This window comes from Sardina pilchardus, chromosome 10 (assembly GCF_963854185.1).
Source record: "Sardina pilchardus chromosome 10, fSarPil1.1, whole genome shotgun sequence".
NCBI classification, from domain to species: domain Eukaryota; kingdom Metazoa; phylum Chordata; class Actinopteri; order Clupeiformes; family Clupeidae; genus Sardina; species Sardina pilchardus.
The window spans coordinates 6,425,553-6,445,655 of record NC_085003.1 but is presented as its reverse complement, the minus strand read 5'-3'; the positions used below and the strand labels follow the sequence as shown (position 1 = coordinate 6,445,655).

Genomic DNA, 20,103 nt, shown 5'->3' with positions numbered 1-20,103 from the left:
TTTTTAGAGTAACGTTACAACAAAATAGGGTTTAAAGATGTCTTTATTAAAATATTCTGTTAAATTTACACATTATATAACATATGTACAAAACCTTTTCATTTAAAAGAACATATAAACATTTAAAGTCCATATTAAAACAGAAAAAAAATAAATTAAGAGTCATTCAACCTTGATCTATAAAAAGACAGACTTGATGAGGTCTTTAAGAATAAAACAAGTAAAATGCACATAAATAAGATTTCCTTTTGAGAAAATACTCAAAGCATCAACTACATGAAATACAGAGGCCATTGTATGCCATTACATCACACATCTAACAGCTTAGGTTAAAGAACCAAAAAGTTAGTCAAGCAATCTTTTCCTGCTGTAGGCTCTTCGGCGACGTGTGTGACTCAAAGGGGATTGGTCCACTTCGAAAAGAACATTCTTGCGGGATTCATCTGGGAAATATTTAAGGGATTAAGGATAAATAAAAATTCTGAAAAAGCCAAACTCTTTTTGTAGAAAATCCTGGATAAAAGTATAAAATGTTCTGGAAAGTTAACAAATACTGGAATCACCTTGCGAGAACATGAAGGAACTCATGATCCTAAACTTTGTTGGTGGTATTTCACTTTAAAACAAGTTTTATTTTCATCGCTGTAGCATTATTTGTGTCAACAGTTCCCATTTCCTGTAGGATATATATTTAGACAGTATGATCTGCTATGACCTACTTAAACCAGCAGTAAGGAGTTTTGGCCAAAAAGCAAAAGCTTGCTAGCATGCTTTTTTCATCTTTTTTGGCAACTATTGTTAAGACAGGAGGTAATGCAGAGATTAGAGCAAAAACTAGAATTACCATGTTGCGTTGGTAAACTTCCGCGCAGCCGTGAATTTTTTATCAACATACATTTGTGTTGTGAGGCATGTAATATAGGGATCATAGAGTTGAAAGGTATGAAATAAAAAGCTTGAAGTGTGTTGTACCTATTTTGAGGTGTACAGATAATTATGATTCCATAGAATAGTTTGCAGACAAAAACATGTTGCCTCCATTCAGTAAAAGAGTATTCTTGTTGGGGAATCACATGACCGGTTTTTATTTGTTCTGTTTGGATGCTTGTTACAGTTTCAAGGTAATGACTAAAATTCTGATAGTTGTTGGGATATGTAAATGTAGATTTGAGTCAACTGTGTGACATATAACCTATACAATCTAAGCAGTTGACTTTTTAGTCCAAGTGAATGTCAATACCAAATTTGAAGGACATGCCTCAAGGCACTCTTGAGGTATCACGTTCACAAGAATGGGACTTTCATGATTACCATGACGACCTTGAACTTTTACCCTACAGAATCGAATCAGTTCATCTTTGAGTTGAGCAAAATTGAACACTTATAGCAGAGATTCCCAAACTGTAGACTGAGATGAAAAGAGCTATGGCGGAAAGGCATTTTCTGTAATTAATTCATGAATAAATAAATAATTTTGAATCGGGCCACTATATGAAAACATGACATTCAAGGAAATCATTTGTAAACTCTATAGTAGGCTACATTTTCTAAAAAAAAAATAAAAAATAATTAATTATGCCAAAAAAGAGTCAATAGAGTACTACTTTTTAATCTGTCGGATGGATGGTGGAGATATGCGAGCCAAGACAGGATATAGAAGGTGGTACGTGGGGGGGAAAGTTTGGGAGCTGCCGTCTTACAGAATAGCAACCCAGAGCAACTCCCCCCCCCCCCCCAATTGCACCCTCTTGTGGTTTATCCATCTGTGTGTCTCCACTCACATAGCTTCATGATCCTAACTTTTGTTGGTGGTATCGTCGGTGTGTGAATGGGTGAATGGGTGAATGCAAGGCATGATATGTAAAGCGCTTTGGGAGCTTGCAGAAGCCGATAAAAGCGCTATATAAATGCAGTCCATTTACCATTTACCATAACTTCAAATGTACTGGTTCACTGCAAAAACTGCTTATCTACTAAAATCTAACCAGATATTATTAATTTCATATTGAAATGATCAATATTCACTTAATTTAAAAAAAGTTTGACTTTTTAGGCATCTCACAGTGAAAACAAGCAAATTTGGCGGGTTGAACAAATTTGCACAATAAAATTTAATGCAAAAGAAGTCAAACTCACTATAGTAAAAAAAAATATCAAATATGGTATTGGTAGTAACCAACAGAACAGTTTGTTGCACATGTTATTAAATACACACATTAAAGTCTATAAAATGTAATCTTTCATGTAAACCATCAGTATATGCTCTTTATATTAGTAACACAACATTTACTCACCTTCCATTTCAGCAGTTCTTTTTGTTGCCGACGATGTTTTGCCTTTGAATAACAGTGGTGACTGTGTGAGAGCCAGTATTCCACTAGCAGACACTGGCTTCTTTACTTTGGAGCTGGGAGGAGTGACTGATGAGGGAAACAATAAAGATGGTTAAGAAGATCACAATCTAACTTATTTCTAAATGTGCTTGCTCACTTCTACTTAAATCAATGTTGCAATTGATTTAGTGAGAAAAATGTATAATGTGCATCCACTGTGTCCATTAATTTAGTCAGTAACCAATAAATAAAGTTGCAATGATTATGGTTAGAGAGCCAATGATTCTTCAACAGCCTTCTAATGTTAAATACACTCCATTTGTTTAAAGGTACACTATGCAAGATTTTCACCTTAATATAACATTTACAAAGCCAATTTGATGGACTTGTATTAGGTGACTCATTCACCTAGCTACCATGGCCATACAGCATAGCCGTAGCAAGTAGCTATCAAGAAAATCAGCCATGCAACTTCAATAATAGCCGACCCGAAGACAAGAATCAGGAAACATTGTCAGTAGATATAGCTCTTTGGAGATAGTTTGTCTGTTGTTAATCCTTCGCCTCCACAACAAAAAGAAATTTCATTGTGTACAGGGGGAACAAGCCACGAGAAGTAGGCTATTTACCCTGCAGTCACACAGGCTACAAGAGACAGCGACAAAATGACAGGCTGTCGTTCATTTTCAATTGGGAGTGAACGTTTACCAGCAACAAGCGACGAGCTTGCCGCTGCCGCGAGCAAGGAGGTGCCAAAATAGACAAGAAGGCTATTTTATGCCAATGTTGAGCGAAGCGACAAAGCGAAAACATTTTATCCAAGATGGCGGAGATAACTAATCGAAGGCAGTATTTCTGTACTAACAAGTAAGTTCAGGGTATGTTGCCTTATATTTTTTGTAATCAAAAAATATATCTGAAGGTATGTGCGAGCTATCGGTCAGCCATCTAGTACGTAGAAATCGTTAGCCATCAATCAACCGCGAATCACCTCCCTTCTCAACGGCAAGTTGGTGGATTTGTCGCTGTTTCTCTTGTAGCCTGTGTGACTGTAGGGTTACAACAGCAAAGTAAAATATGAATACATTGTGACTCGCGCAGCTCTAAAGTCACCAAAAATACCTGAAAATGCATAACATACCTTTAAATGTTTAAGAATCTCACCTGCACTTATAGAGTCTTTTCCAGACAACCATGGAATATCATCACAACTAAGAGCATCTTTGGCATCAAACTGTGGAACCAAAGCCTCTGTCCAGTCCATATCTTCAACTTGGTCAAGTGGAACATTAGCCAGCCCTTCGGCAGGAGATGGTTCCACGCTTGTCTTCTTAAGCCTGGCCGTAAAGCCAAGGTCCTTGCTCTCTTCCACCTCCTGCAACCTGAAAACCCCTTCCAGCTCTGGGTCCACAAGTTCCTCCATCTCCTCCTGTAAAGGTTGTCCCCATATGCCTTGGTCCTTGTTGCTTACAACTCCAACTCTTTTCTTGCGAGGCCAACTGTTCAGGCTGTCCGGGGTACACCGCCCCCGACTCTGAGGGGATGGGGTCCAGGGAATTGGCTCAGCTGCGGGCGTTGGGGACGGTGTGCCGCCTGGGGTGTGTGTGGGTGTGTAGGACTGACATATGTAGGTTTGTATGCTCGCCTTTCCCGGCGTGCCTTTGGCGGGAGTTCCATGGGGGCATAGCGAGGGTGACCGGCAGCCGGGATCACGGTGTTTGTTGCAGTGCGTCAAAGGGCTTTCAACTCGAGTTGTTCTGGAAAACCTAACATTGGGAGAGGCCACTTTAGTCATACCATCGCCAAAGGCATCTCCACCACCAAAAGAGTCTGTGCGCTTAAATCTGAGCTTGGGAAGCCCGGATGTCTGCATCTCCAGCTCGACTTGATAGGTGAGGGTGTTAGGGGTGCTGGCGGTCTTCTGCTGAACTTTTGAGGCTCGAGGCGTTGAGAACTTTGGAGGTGACGTAGAGTAACCAAGGCGGGCTGCCGCCTCTCTCTGTCGGCGGTCTGGAGTTTGACGGAAACCATATTTTTGCGAGGGCGTGGTGGCACCAGACTCAGTCTTCTGTGAGCCTGCAAACTCAAAAACATCTGACTTGGACGACTTCCTGGAAAAGGAAATGTTCATTTTAAGTCCACCTGTGAGCTGCGTTTTCACTACAGAGGCCTCAGTAATGTCAATGCTCTCATCCTCAGTTGTGACTGCACTGAACTGAGATGAATCCAAATGCTGGGAGTCTGAGGAAGAGCCATCCTGTACTCCTCTTTCAGCTGACTGGCCAGGTTCAGACGGAGAATTTAAGCATTTTTTTAAAGTTTTGGGGCTTCCATCATTGTTTTGTAAAGATAAACGTTCATGGGGTGATCTTCGGAGATTGTATTGCCTCCCTTGGGTAACATCCTTACTATTACCTGACATTTGCTTAGGAGTTCTGTGCAGTATGGTATCCGATTTCTCTGATGTAATGTTTGTTTTATCTGGCGTCACCAGTGGCTGGTTAGGAGACTGATGAGGAGAGTCCTTTAATGGTGTCCTTAAAGAGCGTGTCAGCATGCAGTGGTTTGGGGTCTTTGGTGTAGAGGGAGACTTTGCTTTTTGGACTCCAGAGGTAGTCAGTTCTTCTACTGCTTTGACATCTTTTACAGGAGTGTGCTGGTTCCTTAGAACACGTCTAGGTGAGTTTTGCAGTGGTATTACTGGAGAAGTTTGGTTGATTCGCTGAGGTGATTTTTCTGGTGTTTTGAAAACATTTAATCCACGTCTTACACTATTTGAAGGGCTACACAACTTAACTGGTGTCAGCAACCTTGGTGACACTCGAGTGGGATAGCATGGAGATTCTGGAACTTTGAAAGGTGATCGGACTGCCTCTGCTTGCAGTTTCCTAGGCGAGGGAGACCAAGTGACACTCTTTCTTGGTGTTCTGATGCTGGGGCTCTGGAACATCTGGGCACCACCAGGGGAGATACAGTCAAGCAGATTTTTCGCTGGAGTTCTAAGAATCCCTTTTCCTGGGGTCCGAACAAGTCCTTTCAGCGGGCTCTCTCTTTTCACTGGAGTTCTAAGAATTCCTTTCGGGGGGCTCTTTTTCGGGGTTTGCAGAAGCGGCTCCCGTTGAGCTGGGGATCTGCAAGGGCTTCCCCGCAAGGTCCGGCTGTTTGCCCCTTGTGTGCCCAGTCTCTGAGAGCCTACTGAGCCCAACGCCATAGCAGATGAACGAAGTGTTCTTGGTGTTCCACTTCCCATGACTGATGGAGACAGCTTATGAGGAGATTTGGTCGGTGTTTTATATGGAGACAGCTTATGAAGAGATTTGGTTGGTGTTTTATATGGAGATTTTCTTGGTGTCTTATTGGGACTCTGGAGAAGTAACAGAGGACATTTGATTAGTTGAGAACATTTTATTATATTGCTTTCCATTTTATCTCCGAATCAGTGGAATGTAGGATTGGGTATCTTTCACTTGAATTTTGAATTTGAAATTCATTTGAAACGATATCGGCACCCAATGATACTGTACAGTACTTTTCTGCTGGTGACTAAAGAAATTGGTGAAACTACAAAACTTGGTTCAACAAAATTGTACACTTTGCAATAGGTCTACTTGCTGCACATATCCAAATGTGCTGCTTAACAGAACGCTGTGTTATAGCTTACTTTCACCATGTGCTACTCAAATGCATTCACAATTAAGTAATGGAAAAAAAACATTTACAGTAATTGCCAATGCATTAGCCACATCATGTATAAACAGCAGGACAGTGTTTTATGCAAATGAAAGAAAAGGCATGCAAGATTAAACACCTTTAGAGCCATGTTTATATCTTAAAGCTGCAGTTGGCAAGTCAGGCAGATTGAGGGGAATATTTTCAATTTATACAACTCTCTCATGCCCCTCTCCCACTACCACCGAGCACCTTCCCATCAAATTTGTGCTTGCTAGTGATTGTGCACAAACTGTGATTAACAGTCTGATCTGCCAATGATCATACAGCCCTGCCCTTATTAGACTAGAAGACCCGGGAGCGGTGGATTTGTGCAAAACAAATAACAGGCTCTAGGTGGAGATAGAAGCACTTTTTAAAAAATATATAAAACCCAGCTGATTTATGTTGTTATGTCGGAACATGCTGTCGGTTTCAGAAAATCAAAAACATCTTGCCTATGGCACCTTTAAGTGAAAATCAACTTAAAAATAAAACTGACATTTTATTAATCTATTTTTTTTTTTTATTGTGAGTGTGTTTACACTGGACAATGCTGATAGCATTGCATTTCCCCATTATGAGCAATTGTGTAGTTTGATTGTGACTCCTAAACTAAACTACACACATTAAACCTGGATCACATAATTAGTTGGATCATTGTGACAACAATGATCCATGTATGTGGTCTAGCTTAGTATTTTGATTATGAATTAGAGATGCACCGAGCGATCGGCCGCCGATTGGAATCGGCCGATTTTCACGTGATCGGCCACGACCGGCGACCGGCCGGTCAGTCTGAGACATGCCGATTTTATGCCGGTCAAATGCACTCGCACGTACTTGTAAAAACATCACACTCACACAGCTGAGTTTGCAAAGTTTGATGAAGCTAGGCCAACAGTCAGGGCTGGATAAAGCGCTAATACTGAGTTTTTCTATGCAGCGAACGCTGTGCTTTGCCATATTGCGTGGAATTTACTATACTAAGCTGTCACTTCAGGTTACAGCGCTCATCAAAGCCCGTCCTTGCCGCTAATTGCGTGCCCACAGCTGAACCACAAGCGCTATCAATAAGCAGCGATAGCACGGCAGGAATAAACATAGTTTTGCTTCGGTTTGCCAACTTATCATGTATTCTTTCACACTACTACAACAACTAAGTCCGATTTACACATTTAGAGGTTTATTTCATTACCTTTTGTCTGATCACGCCTGTATATTTCTTCTAAATTCGCCAAAAGTTAGCATTCTAACGTGTCATAAACTACCGCGACCGTGATACAAAACATATCATGCGTGGTGTCGTTGGAAAGCTCCTGCATGACGTTATGCCATCCAAATATGGACACTTCCTTAGTATCCGCAAGCAATCGCGAAAGTTCAAAGAAGAGTGTGGACTGAGAATGTAAGTCATTTGCTGTGTTTCAAGGCTTCTCAAAATTATTTTTTTGTTGTTGTCATTTTCCAACATCTCAGCCTATGTAGCACTAACTTCAGTTATCAGTATTCTGAAGATATTTACAGTTGGATATTGCATATGGATATGAGAAGAAAAGAAATAGTGTTCCTAGTGCATTTCTACATGTGTGAAATGAATGTCCCACACTGGGATTACTGCAGCTGAAGAAGACTTGAAGAAGAATCTGTCTATTCACATTTTTCTACCAGCCATTGATAAGTTGATTACATTTCTAACATGTTGTATTAAAAAAAATATAGGCTAGAAAATAACTCTTTGTTTGTGCTGTAAAGTGGTTAGAAGAAATTAAATCGGAATCGGCTAAAATCGGTATCGGCCAGTCAAACTCGGTGAAAAATCGGAAATCGGAATCGGCCAAAAACTTGCAATCGGTGCATCTCTATTATGAATATTGATTTTTGTGGGCTAATAAATCAACCACCACCACAGAACATTAACAGTAACAGTTATACATTAACTCAACCAATTATTTGTTGCCAGGTGTAATGTTGATTGCATAATTAGTCTGTCCAGGGCTTTTAATAAGCAATTGCCCCTGTGTACTTTTTAACAAAACAAACAAACAAAAAAAAAATCCCTACAGCAAGATGAAATGGTTGACGTATTCCCATACAGGTACTACATGCACAACTGTGTATAGTACATACCTCAAAGACATCAGACTCAGTTGACCCAATTAGGAACCTCCGGCTGCTTCTAACACCAGTGGATTCCGAGGACGTAGAGGGTCTTCCAGGGGACTTAGCGGCACCAAAGAGCAGCCGCACAGGAGATTTCACTGCACCAACACTAATACTTCCTAGTAACAAGCAAAAACAATGGTTCTGTTTATATCCATGTTTAGTTTGAAGGGAGATAAAATCAATGCAAGTTTTTCCTTTTTTTCCTGATCACTGAGAGAAATGATATCTGTATGTGTATTCCATGGTCTTAATTAGTTATTTCTCTGTGGATTCAAACAATTTGAGTTCAATTACTGCTAATCATACTGAGTGGGGGGTATGGTTGACTAATCACTGGGGGAAAAAAAAGAGTCCTTTCACCAAGAGCTTGAACATTTTGGGTTTCTAACTTGAACGTTTGGATTTTTTCACAAAACTTTGTAGTGCACCCTTACACCCTTGATGTAGTTATCTCTGCTCACCTATACGGCCCTCACTACTGCAGAGTTGGGATGAGGAGAGAACTCGGTCCAAGTTTCTGGAACGTGGTTGAGAGTTAGAATAGAACACACTGGAATGCCTCCGGGTAAGGCTCTTTATCCTGGGGCTTCTCCTCAAGTCTGGCAATGAAAATGGGAAGAAAAAAAAACAACAACTTAGGGTACGTTCAGACTAAGCGTGCTCAGAAATAGATATAAAGCAACAGTTGAACACGCAATCCTTTTTTTGTAATTAAATACAATGTAGTTGCAATGGCTGCAGTGACATTGGTTCATCCATTACTAATGTATATTTGAAGGTTTATTTTACCTGCTGGTGGTTTAACTGGTGATTCCTCCACAATGCTCACATCACTTTCACCTGACCTCCTGCACAAAAAAATCAGTTCCGTAAAACAATCATATAATCAAGACGTTAAAGCGTAAATAAATGAAATCAAGCGTGACTTACCTGCCAGTCATCTGTCTTTGCAGTAGTCTATTGGAAACCTGCTTGTGTAAAGGCGTCTCGGTCACTTTCTTTGTTAAGAGAGAATGGTGATCTAAAAGTACAAAAACAAAAATTACAAAGTTATGTAGTTCACATTCTCATGGATAAGTAAGTATTTCATTATTATTTCACTAAATTATGTAGTTTATCATGGACACGTGTTTTCATTAATATTTGAAATGTACCACTGTTTTCGGTCAACTGCAAGCGTTTACGTTTCCTTAGTCCCTCCACAGCTGACACAGAATGACTTCGGGGCATTTTAGACTTCTTGGTTGGTGAGAATGCCTCTTGATTGAAGAGGTTTCTGCGCACTTTTGTTACTTCTGTACAACACACAACAGCCCAACATTGAACATTGCAACAAAAAAACTGAAACAATTCACCAAAGAAGCAAATAAAAAGTATGAGTAAATAAAAGTTCACCTTGTACTTCTTGCTTTTTCTTGCTTGGTGGTGGTTGCTCAAGGTTCGTTTTCTCAACAGAAATGCTCAACTTTGGTTTTGGTTTGGTCTGTAAAGAGAGCAATGGACATGTTGATATGTACAAAACTGCTACACACATACATGACAGGCATTATATTATATGTTGCAGTTTCATGTCAAATTCAGAATCATCATAGACCTCTTTCACCACCCTGGTAGATTTTCGGGGCATTTCAATTTGACGGAGACTCTGTGATGCCTCAGTCATGCTTCGATGTCGTGTAAGCATCCCACTTCTGTAAGATTAAAATAAAATCTTTCAAAGTTCTGCATGTTTGAAAGTCCCCACAGTATTCATATTAACTCTGATCGGAACACCTAGTTGCTGAACGCAAATCATAATTACAAATGTATTGAGTGATTTTATTTATGAAAAACAGAGTTCTATTAGCAGTAAGACTGTGACGTTAACAAAGGCATGCTATGAAAACTGATTCATGAACACAGTCAACACAATATGTAGCCATTCCAATATCAACAGTAAAGAACAATAGCTGTTACATTCAAAAGTGTACCATTTACGGAATTAAAAATGCAGGGAGTGTGCAAACACACACACGCGCACACACACACACACACACACCTTTTCTTGCGTGCTGAGCGATTGCGCAGCTCATCAAGGCGTTCCCCGGAGGCCGAATTCTGCGTCGCTGAGACAGAAGAGAGCGAGGGAGACACACTGTCCTTCTGCACAGACTCGTCACTGAAGAAGTCAGACGGCAGCATGGCAACCAGGACCTCCGGCAGCTGGGTACCAAGGCTGTTATATACATCCGCAAGGATGCGAGGGATGGCTTTCAGGTACCTGTGTATGAGAGCAGGTAAGGAAGTGTTAGGAGACCATGGGTCTCATCACGGCAAGTCTGCATCAGGGCAAAGTGCAGTGGTAGTGGTAGTGGGGAAAGACATGCTGGCTTACGGTGGCAACAGCTCATCCTGCATGAACTTGGCCAGATACACAGGATCTCTGGTCAAAGAGATTATCCGCAACATATCAGCAACCTGGGAGAAAAGCAGAAACACAGTTGAAACACAAAGAACCTTCTAATGGTCAGATAACTGAATTTGCCCATAATTGTTTGACAGACCATATTTCTTCAAATCAATCAATATACCTCTTCCACCATCTCTTCCAAACGGTCACTGTTTTCTGGATTGGAGGACATCTGTTGGCAGAGCTCTACCCTAAGTGCTGCCTGCAATTGGCACCTGTAGGACAGTGTATTATTTATTTACTGCATTGACAGTATAACTTCTGCTTAGACATACCCGTCTTGTCAAAAATGAATGTTGTAACTATCAAAGATCGTGTTGTTTTCATCCTACATATGACGTTTTACATGTAATACAGCCAAACAAAACAATTATGTGTTATGCGCCTTACATTTTGGACCCAAAATTGGAACATGAGACTAATGCAATTTTGCTGTTACATTACTTTATCACACACACTCTGGGACACTGAAAGTGGAGCAGAGGCATTGAGAACTCAAATTGTATACACATGCGGTTTCATTTGATGGAAAGTGTTTTGATGTGTTCATTCTATTCAGAGCTTGAGGGTTGAACTAAGGGACTAACTATTATGAGAATTACAAACAGGCTGAAGCCGTGAGGATATAAAGGCACTTACTCTCTGACTTTGCTCTCAATATCTGGATCGTTTCCATAGAACTGCCGAACAGATTTACTTGATTTTAAGAGGCTCTTCTCAATTAAAGTGGAGGTCTGTTCCTGCCAAGGAAGTGACAAAAATTGTTGCAAAATCTGTCACTGTCAATATAGCTCAGCTTTCCTGCCAACCCTGCATTGACATCAACAGCACATTTACAATAATCCAGTATGACATAACATATTTGATTTGATCTTTATTAAAATAAAAGTCAGGTTCCACTCATTATCTCCATAAGGCAGTGAAGGCAAATTTGCCAGACTGTATTGTGACCTTGCAACAAAATCTCTTACCTCAGAAGAATTTGTGGATTTCAAGAATGTTTTCACCATTCCCAGCAGATTCTGCACCACAGAGCTGAGAGCGCATTGCCTCTCCTCTACTGCCTTTTGATAACTGGACTTCAGCTGTGAGAGTAGCTCATCTTCACTCTTAAAGTCTGTCATAAAGAAACCACAGTGTTAATCACAGCGACTGTAAAATGTCATAATATCTTAATACAATCTTTTCAATAATAGTTTTTGCAAGAGAGAGAATAATGTGCAAATGTTCCATGACCATAGACTGGACATTATTGATCACAGGCTGATAATTACTGATAATGGACTGAAAAATAATTCACCCATCACAACAATCTGCATACACATATACCATAAAATGTTTTCAAGCACCTCTGAGGCACTCATGAGGAATACATAACAAGCCTTTATTCTAACATGGCCTCTCGTTTCTTAAAAATACCGTTAATTTCCTAACTATTAGCCGCGGCTTATACATTGATTTTGCTAAATTTCTTCAGCTATACGGTTAACACACAGGGACAGTTAATATGGTATCAATATTGTTTTGTTTCTTTTAACTTGAACAAAACACTGTCCCGCGGCTTATACACAATGCGGCTTATATGCGGGAAATTACTGTACATATCATACCATAATCTTTTTCCCCCCCCTGTATACAGAAGCTATTCTAAGGTGTGTGGCATGTCACAGTAACAAGTATCTAGCAGTGGCACTCACGCATGGTGCCAGAGCTGCCTTTAGCCTGGTCCCCTGATCGCCGTTTGCCCGTCCTTTCCAACCCTTTCCCGCCCCCTGGGGGCTCTGAGTCTGTGTGGCTCTTCTGGGCCTTCACGTTGAGCCGAGCAAAGTTCAGCATCTGCAGCGAGCGGCTCATCGTCTTCATCTTCTGCCTCACTGGTGTGCGCTGAGCGCCACCTGCAGGAAAAGCAGCGTAATGAATCAACGTCTGAGCACGAATGAGTGACATTGGAGACAGCACAAAGCACAAAGAAGGCCGTAGAAGATGCCAGCTGGACAGTTACAGTACAGTACAGTACAGTACATACGCTTCTTGCCCTTCAGGTGGCCCTCTGAAGTGCTGCTCTGGTAGAGTTCAGACAGACTGCTGAAGAGCTCTTGCTGGGGACCTGGCAGCTCTTCTCCCTCTTCAAGTTCTGCCTCATCTGGGGCAGCATGAAGCAGCCTGGGGAGACATCAAACATACAACGAAGGCATTTTTACCGAAAAAAACATATTTACACACAGTCACGATTAAAAGGTGCAGCCCACGATTCTTGACCAATACCGTTCTTGTCAAATACAGTGGAATGCTCCATGGTGTTTGTGAAGAGCTCTGCAATGTTTGCACTGTAACATCTGAGCCAATAAACACGGTGCTTCAGGAGCATTGCATTGAAGAGTGTCATTTGAAAACGTGTTAAGCTCAAATACTGTATAAACAACTTTTTGCAAAACTGGAACCCAATAACAGACTGTATATCTTTAAATTGTACCTTGCGTACAAGGAGTACGGTTAGGGCGATCGGCCATTGAGATGGTTGACCAACATCACCATGGGATGCAACCATTGTGCTGCCTCACCCCCACAAGCCAGATACGCACTAATTCTACAGACCTTGCTCTAACACAAGCTAAAACATAATAATAATAAAAAATCCTGGAAATGAAATTGAGCCTAGAACTGATGCATATGCAGGGTACTTTCAAGTCAGAGAGTTAAAAATTAAGAACTTAGGTTAGCTTTGTGAAACTACCATATTATTCAGATATGATATTTGACATTTTTACATGTCTCGTGCTGTACAGGTACATAGCTGTAATATTTTTCTGAGGCTGCAGCACTAAAATGCCAAATGCCCTGTTCTCCACTGTGTTATAAGAAAAACATTTTTTGTATTGGAGTTAAAGGATCAGAAGACCACTGTCTTTCACTGTAAGGCTATGCATTTGGCAAAAGCCCCACACAGTAGCGGGACAGAAATAGGGATTTATTATTTGTAAAAGTTGTTTGCAGTGTCCTGCCTCAAGTAGCGTTTCACTTTACACTCACTTTCTGCTGCCCCTGCTCATAGTCGGCATGGCCAGTAATAACACGGTACTAGATGCGTTGCATATGAGGTACAGGCTACTGAAGATGTCAGGGCCCGTATTCACAAGGCATTTTATCTTACCACTAAGAGTACTCCTAAATCGCGCTAGAAGATTTTAGTTAGGAGTTTTCCCTTAAAAGTTATTCACAAAGCCTTTCAGACCTACTTTTAGTAAGGAGAAACGCCCACTCCTAAACTAAAAGTGAGTCTTCGTTGCTATGGTTGACGTCATTACTCATGCACGAGCTTGATGAAAGTGACCACCTTGATTGGCTGGTGATTATAACGCGGGAATGATGGCAAAAACCTCCCCTACGATGACGAGTTGAGTGACAGGTGTCAGGTCTTAGCTGGTGAGAATGCGTGCGCTATGTCTGACTGTGAAGGATGGAAGATGATGAATAAATGGGTATAGCCTAAATTAATAAAGAGTAGGCTAAAGCAAATAGCCTAGGTGCATAATGAAACACGGACTGAGCAGTAGCCTCTATTTGCAACATGGTTTAAATTAATCTGTATGAAAGCACGTAGCCTACATTCGCGAAGAGGATAAACAATTTAATTTAATTTAGCCCTACAAGGACACGTTACATTTAGTTTACACGCAGTGGTGGTTTTTTGATTGTCGGTGGCGTTATTGCATCTCTTAGTTGCAATGCACAATGATTCCCTCGCATGACAGCTCCTGTAACCGCACGGTCATTTCACTACATCGCGACGTGAAATGCCACTAAAAGCGGTTTGTGAATAGGTCTTACTGAGTTAGGAGTCCTCTCGACTTCTTTTAAGCTGTCCTAGACTTGGGAGCTACTTTTAGGCTTAAAATGCTTTGTGAATTACTTTTAGTGAGAAAAATTAGGAGTCCTAAAGTTAGGAGTGACACGCCCATTATTTTTAGGAGTTTCTCCTAAATTCGCCAGTTAGGAGCTACTTTTAGCCCTACAATTCTTTGTGAATACGGGCCCAGATGAGTAACCACAATAGTAGCAGTAGTAGCTTTTTTGCTAGGCCCAGCTAAGGCTGGCAATGTGGAATATTCTGCTGGCTGGTGGGCAAGCAAGTGTTCAGATTGGTTGTCTGTCCATCTATTATGCAGATTTCAGTAGAGCAGATCTTGCACACAACTTGGCAGCCTACGTCTCTTAGCTGTCCACTTTCATTCAGACATATTTGTATAATATGCCGTGTAACTGGAGGCTATGACTATGTAATTATATGTAGAAAATGCTACATTTATTTCTGTCGCCACCCCGTTGATATCATCCATTGCAACGTTTTAATGTAGACATCGTCAAATGAAGGGGACATCGCCCAACCCTAACAAGGAGTGTTTATAAGAAAGGAGACTTACCTCATTGACTCCATCAGATTTGCAGTGACCCCTGACTCATCAGACTCTGGAAACCAGTACTCCACCAACCCCGTCGAAACAGCGCTGGACCTATGTCTCAGCTCATGGTTGGCCCAGTCAGGAATCTGGCAGTTTACTTTCTCTGTAGCAAGAGGCAACAATCAGGAATATGCGACATTTCTCAATAAGCAGCTAAACAACTTCACTATTTACATGGAGCTGTGCTCGCTTTGGCTGTTTATACAACCCCAAATCATTAGTTGTAATGCTGTGTAAAATGCAAATAAAAACATAGTGTCATAATCCACAAATCTCGTAGACCCATATTTAGTTGCAAAAAGAACATAAATAAATCAATGACTACATAATAAATACCGCATATGCTACAGTAATTTTGAATGGAGGCAACAAAATGCTTGAAAAAGTTGTGTAATGATTAAGACAACAGAGAAGTATTTCACAACTAATTAGGACACCATGATTGAGTATAAAAAGACCATTACAGAGAGGCAGAGTCTCTCAGAAGTAAAGATGTGGAGGCATTCATCATTCTCTGTGTAAATACCGTAATTTCCCTTTTTTCTGAATAATTTTCTGAAACATGTTGCTGACATCAAATTCAAAATGAACATCGTCAAATTGGCTATTTTTCACATTTTATATGCTATCTATGTCCTTTTTTAGAGCTAAATATGGCTTTACGAGATGTGTAGATTATCACATTCTGTTTATATTTTCATCTTACAACATTCCAACTCGTTCTGATGTGGGGTTATACATTAGATCAACATCATCATCAACTTAGTTTACCTGAACCCATAATAGATCTAGATCATAACTGTCGGCATTACACCAGAACTTATGCACTGCAACCAATCTAACACTGAAACTAATGGAACCAGGAGGGGCAGCACTACAACTAAGGGTAACCACAGTAATAAGTCTAGTATCAATCAAGATCGCAATAACAAAAAATGCATCAATAAAATGTGTTGGCAGTACAGGTAATATAAACTAGTCATTTGCCTCACCATCACAATGATCCTCATCCCTCATGAGGTCATATACCACACTCAGCACACTGTTGACCACGTCAGGCAGGTCAGTGAGCTCATCATCAGACACCTTGGAGGCCAGGTCAGGGGTCACATGCTCACTGCCCAGGACCATGGGAGGCCGCAGGATGCTTAGTGTAGCGGTGTGGGTCGAGAGAGGCGACAACACGGCCGAGTGCGTCAGGCCCCCACAACTGACATCTGCCACCTGAAAAGCATATGCAATAACACATTATTTAAAAATGAAACCTCAACCAAGTCCCATACATTTAAAAAATATGGACACAATGCATTTTGAACTAAGAAAATGATCAACAATTCAAGACATGTGCTTGATGGTACACATAACCCTAAATGCAAGTTAACTCTTTTTGGCGATTTACCATGTGAATTCCTTGAGACAAAATCTCCTTCATAAGGTGGCTAACATCAGGCTCATCTGTAGCCTGTAACATCCAACTCTCTGTAACAACTTGTTCCACAATCTCGGAGTCCCAGTTATGCAACAAAGCTCTTAGTGTGATCACGACTGGTGCCGAGAGGAGAGACTGTCTGTTGGACATTGGCGTCAGGGACACGCTGCCTGTCCGTGCATTATCATCTGAACAAACATAACAAAAATATACACATACATACAAATGAGTCCATGGTGATTACGCAAGGAAAAATATTCTTATACTGTACACATACAAATGAAAGATCTGGTTTACCTTGACCCCACTGGAAAACCCCTCCAATTAATGGGAAGGCCAGAGGATACAACTTTTGGGAGCCGAAGATGTAGCTGATGCTGGAATCCAAAGGAAAGATGGCTCTCCCATCACCAACAGGTGGGCATCCTTCATTTGGGCCCTCCTGACGGTTTGGGTCGCAGACGGACTGCAAGGCGTCCATGGGCACCACACTGCCACCCATTTGTCTCAAAGCAGCACTTATTATGTCACTTCCGAGGGTATCCTCACACTGTACTGTCTATAACCATAAAAACAATGATCACAAAGCTGTCACTGACTGACTATGGATTTGTGCTCGGAAACATAAACCACACACGTATCACTTACCTGGCAATATGCTGTAGTGTCAATCCAATGCAGGACAACTCGACGTTGCAGAAGTATGTCTTGCAGCCCTTTAGGTAGAATATGGTCAGACATGTCTTTAGATCCACTACTACTATTGCCACGGGGGGAAATAAAGTCGTCCATGTCAGCTTGTGAACGCGGACAACGGGTGAGCACAAACAACACATTGTTGCCTTGGTTTGACAGATCATCGTCTTGTGATGCTGTGGCTCTTCCAAAGCGACTTGCCCTTTTGGGGCGCAGTATGAGTTTAGTTGGTGAGGTGATATCGGGCCTGTCCCACTGGAAATCCAGTAAAGCTTCTTTCGTCGCGTTCTGAACCGCAGCAGCTGGAGTGGTCCGAAGTTTTTGGTGGGCACGAGCCAAAGTCACTGCCTTTCCATCGAACTTGGATGAGAATTCCGACTCAAAATCATCAAACGACTTTTCTGTAATTTCCTTGAGATCAGAGCCTCTTGCAATCAAGTTAGTACTCCGAGGAACCCGTGAATAAAAGAATTTATATCCCCATCGCACCTTTTCGATGCCATGTCTGTTTCCAAAACACAATAAAATCCTCAGGATCCATTGTTTCAATGGATGCGGACTGACACTGCTGCCGTTTACTGTAAACTCAGTTTGCTGATCAACGTCGATGACAAAAACCACATTATGCGAGGCCATATCGGCCCACTAACCTAAAAATAAGCACTCGAATTTGATTTCCTAATAACTAAACTAGTAAGCCAGGCAAGATATCTCAGACTCATCAGTCAATAATCGAAGCATTTTGTCACCGGAGCAACTTTCCGAAGGCTACCCTATCCCTTGAATCCAGGTAAACTGGCTAGTTCAACATGAACATAACATAGTTAACAAGTTTCAAAAGGTTAACGTTAGTACGGAATATTTCTGGCTGGCAACGAATATCACCTCGTCGTATCTAACACAGATCAGAAGTTAACGTTGGCTAACTTAGTCCCGCTAGGTAGCTAGTAAGCGTTGTTTTGGGAAAAAAAACAACTTTGCTGCTTCCCTTTGTTGACACGTAGCTGTCAGAGTCAATGGGTTTCTTGTAAAGCAAACAAAACTGTACCACTACGTACAAATTGTAAAACGACATGTACTCCAGCTCTGAATTAAAACGCCAATAACTAAAACGTTACGCCAAGATCAAATTCGCCATTTTCCTCTTCCCTCAAACTGTTCGCGCTTCAAAACTGAAGTCCCTACCCTTTGAGCCTCATTGGATGAAATTTTACAGCTAAAGCTCTCACTGGCTTCACGTACTATCAATCAAGTGATCGCCGAGTACGCATGTACAAGAACTCAATTCATTGGACAACTCTGGAGTCATGGGCCAAGCGTAAAGGTTTTAAAAAACATTAAAATCAATTTCGCTTCATTTATGCATCACACCAAGGAACAACAGGCTACAGCAATCATTAGAAGTGGTCATAACAAGTGATGAAGTCTTTGGTAGTTTGTATTTATTACACTTGTCACGACCGTCAGTCCGTAGTTTAAAAAATATATAGGCCATCTATTATTTTTTTGAAATTATCTCCTGTTAGGATTAATCGCAGTCTTCGTTCTGCAGTTGACACAGTAGCCTAGCCCTAGACCTAAATAATGATCATTACATGATCACATACATGATAAATCAATTGAAACGTCAAGAAAGTGTAGAATACAAGAACGTGCCCTGATTTGCAACATATTTATTTCATTATATTACAGCCTACATTATTTTTCTATTGCTTTTAGGCTACTATTTCCTATATCCTCCTGAGACCCGGGGAAAAAAAAGTTTTAATTTTGAGATTTTTTTTAGATGATTTAAGTATTTTGGTCTAAAGAAACATGCTGCAGCAAAAAAAAATTCCAAAAATGTTCTTAGTTGCTGAGTTATCAGATGTCCTTTGCAAATGACATCGGGACTATCCGAATGTCCTAACCCTATGGGAATAGTAATAGTATTGCATTAAAGTCAATGGAGTGTTAGGGTATGTGAGATATTACAGGCAAATAGGTGGCCAAGAAAGGCTTTGCTCCCCCTCAAGTGTTTTTAACATAGCTTTCAGAGATGGCTACTATAATGGAGTGTTGCCATAATGGCTGAATTAGCATTCAGACGGCCATAATAATGAGCCTGGCTCATCGGTGTTGCAGCCAGTCTGCATACATGGCACACTGTAGAGCTAGGTTTTAGGTTTGGAGGGGTTACTACACTCTCCCTTTAATGAACATGTGTTGAAGAAGTGCAATGGCTTGCTGTGAGGGCATCAGAGAGTATACACCATGATAGGGACTCTCATTATTTGACCTCTGACCCATGTGCCAAAGACCCAAGAGACGAATGAAACGTTAGTGTTCAGGGCATTCTAGGATGGCAGAGGTACACTAAAGGGATGCTTGATGGATACATTGTAAATGTGAAAGCACTTTTAGGAGTGGCAAATAATCATTTACAGGTAAATGGAGTAATCAGTTACCCAAAATACAAATTGGGTAATGTACATTGAGGCAAATTCACCTACGATGTACTTATTTCTTAATAAACCTTAAAGTTCTAGCTTACACACTGCTTCTGGGGCTGTATTGTACCTTAAGGGATCCCCTTTTATCCTGTATCTCCTTTTATTTATTAGAAATAAGTAGAAAAGACCTTGTTGTCTCACTCAACCCTCTGCCTTCTAAAATGTAGAAATTGGTTAAAAAGCAGGGGTACTGAGTCCTGATGTCCGCTACAGGGGACATTGAACAAAAGTTATGTTTTGAAGGTGTTAGAATTGTTGGATCTTTCTGAAATTTCTCTGAATTCAAGTTGAGACTGTCATTTTTATGACACAAATTGACTGTGTGCAATAAAACACATAATAATGACCAAAAATGGTCAATTACCTCTGT

The 20,103-nt window shown here is 40.9% G+C and overlaps 1 protein-coding gene across 1 annotated transcript; it reads right to left on the bottom strand.

The window, feature by feature from the left end:
* Nucleotides 1-31: 31 nt before the first annotated feature.
* ticrr (TopBP1-interacting, checkpoint, and replication regulator) lies at nucleotides 32-18,378 on the bottom strand. Its single transcript, XM_062547762.1, has 22 exons — nucleotides 17,194-18,378; nucleotides 16,843-17,104; nucleotides 16,516-16,733; nucleotides 16,109-16,340; nucleotides 15,078-15,219; nucleotides 12,683-12,819; nucleotides 12,354-12,551; nucleotides 11,628-11,773; nucleotides 11,296-11,396; nucleotides 10,778-10,871; nucleotides 10,582-10,664; nucleotides 10,246-10,467; nucleotides 9,802-9,898; nucleotides 9,603-9,690; nucleotides 9,362-9,502; nucleotides 9,138-9,228; nucleotides 8,997-9,055; nucleotides 8,669-8,806; nucleotides 8,172-8,323; nucleotides 3,498-5,697; nucleotides 2,295-2,420; nucleotides 32-443 (listed from the first exon to the last, which is right to left on the bottom strand). Exons 1-22 carry the CDS (start codon nucleotides 17,875-17,877, stop codon nucleotides 346-348), a joined length of 5,709 nt encoding a protein of 1,902 aa, XP_062403746.1. The 5' UTR covers nucleotides 17,878-18,378; the 3' UTR covers nucleotides 32-345.
* Between the last annotated feature and the right edge of the window lie 1,725 nt (nucleotides 18,379-20,103).

What these genes read in the sequence shown, in the direction of transcription:
- ticrr (XM_062547762.1), bottom strand. Translation starts at nt 17,877, where the DNA reads ATGGCCTCGCATAATGTGGTTTTTGTCATCGACGTTGATCAGCAAACT. An exon ending in GGATGAGGATCATTGTGATG is followed by an intron (nt 15,220 to 16,108) that starts GTGAGGCAAATG and finishes CTCTTGCTACAG; the next exon opens with AGAAAGTAAACTGCCAGATT. An exon ending in ATTGAGAGCAAAGTCAGAGA is followed by an intron (nt 10,872 to 11,295) that starts GTAAGTGCCTTT and finishes ACTGTCCTACAG; the next exon opens with GTGCCAATTGCAGGCAGCAC.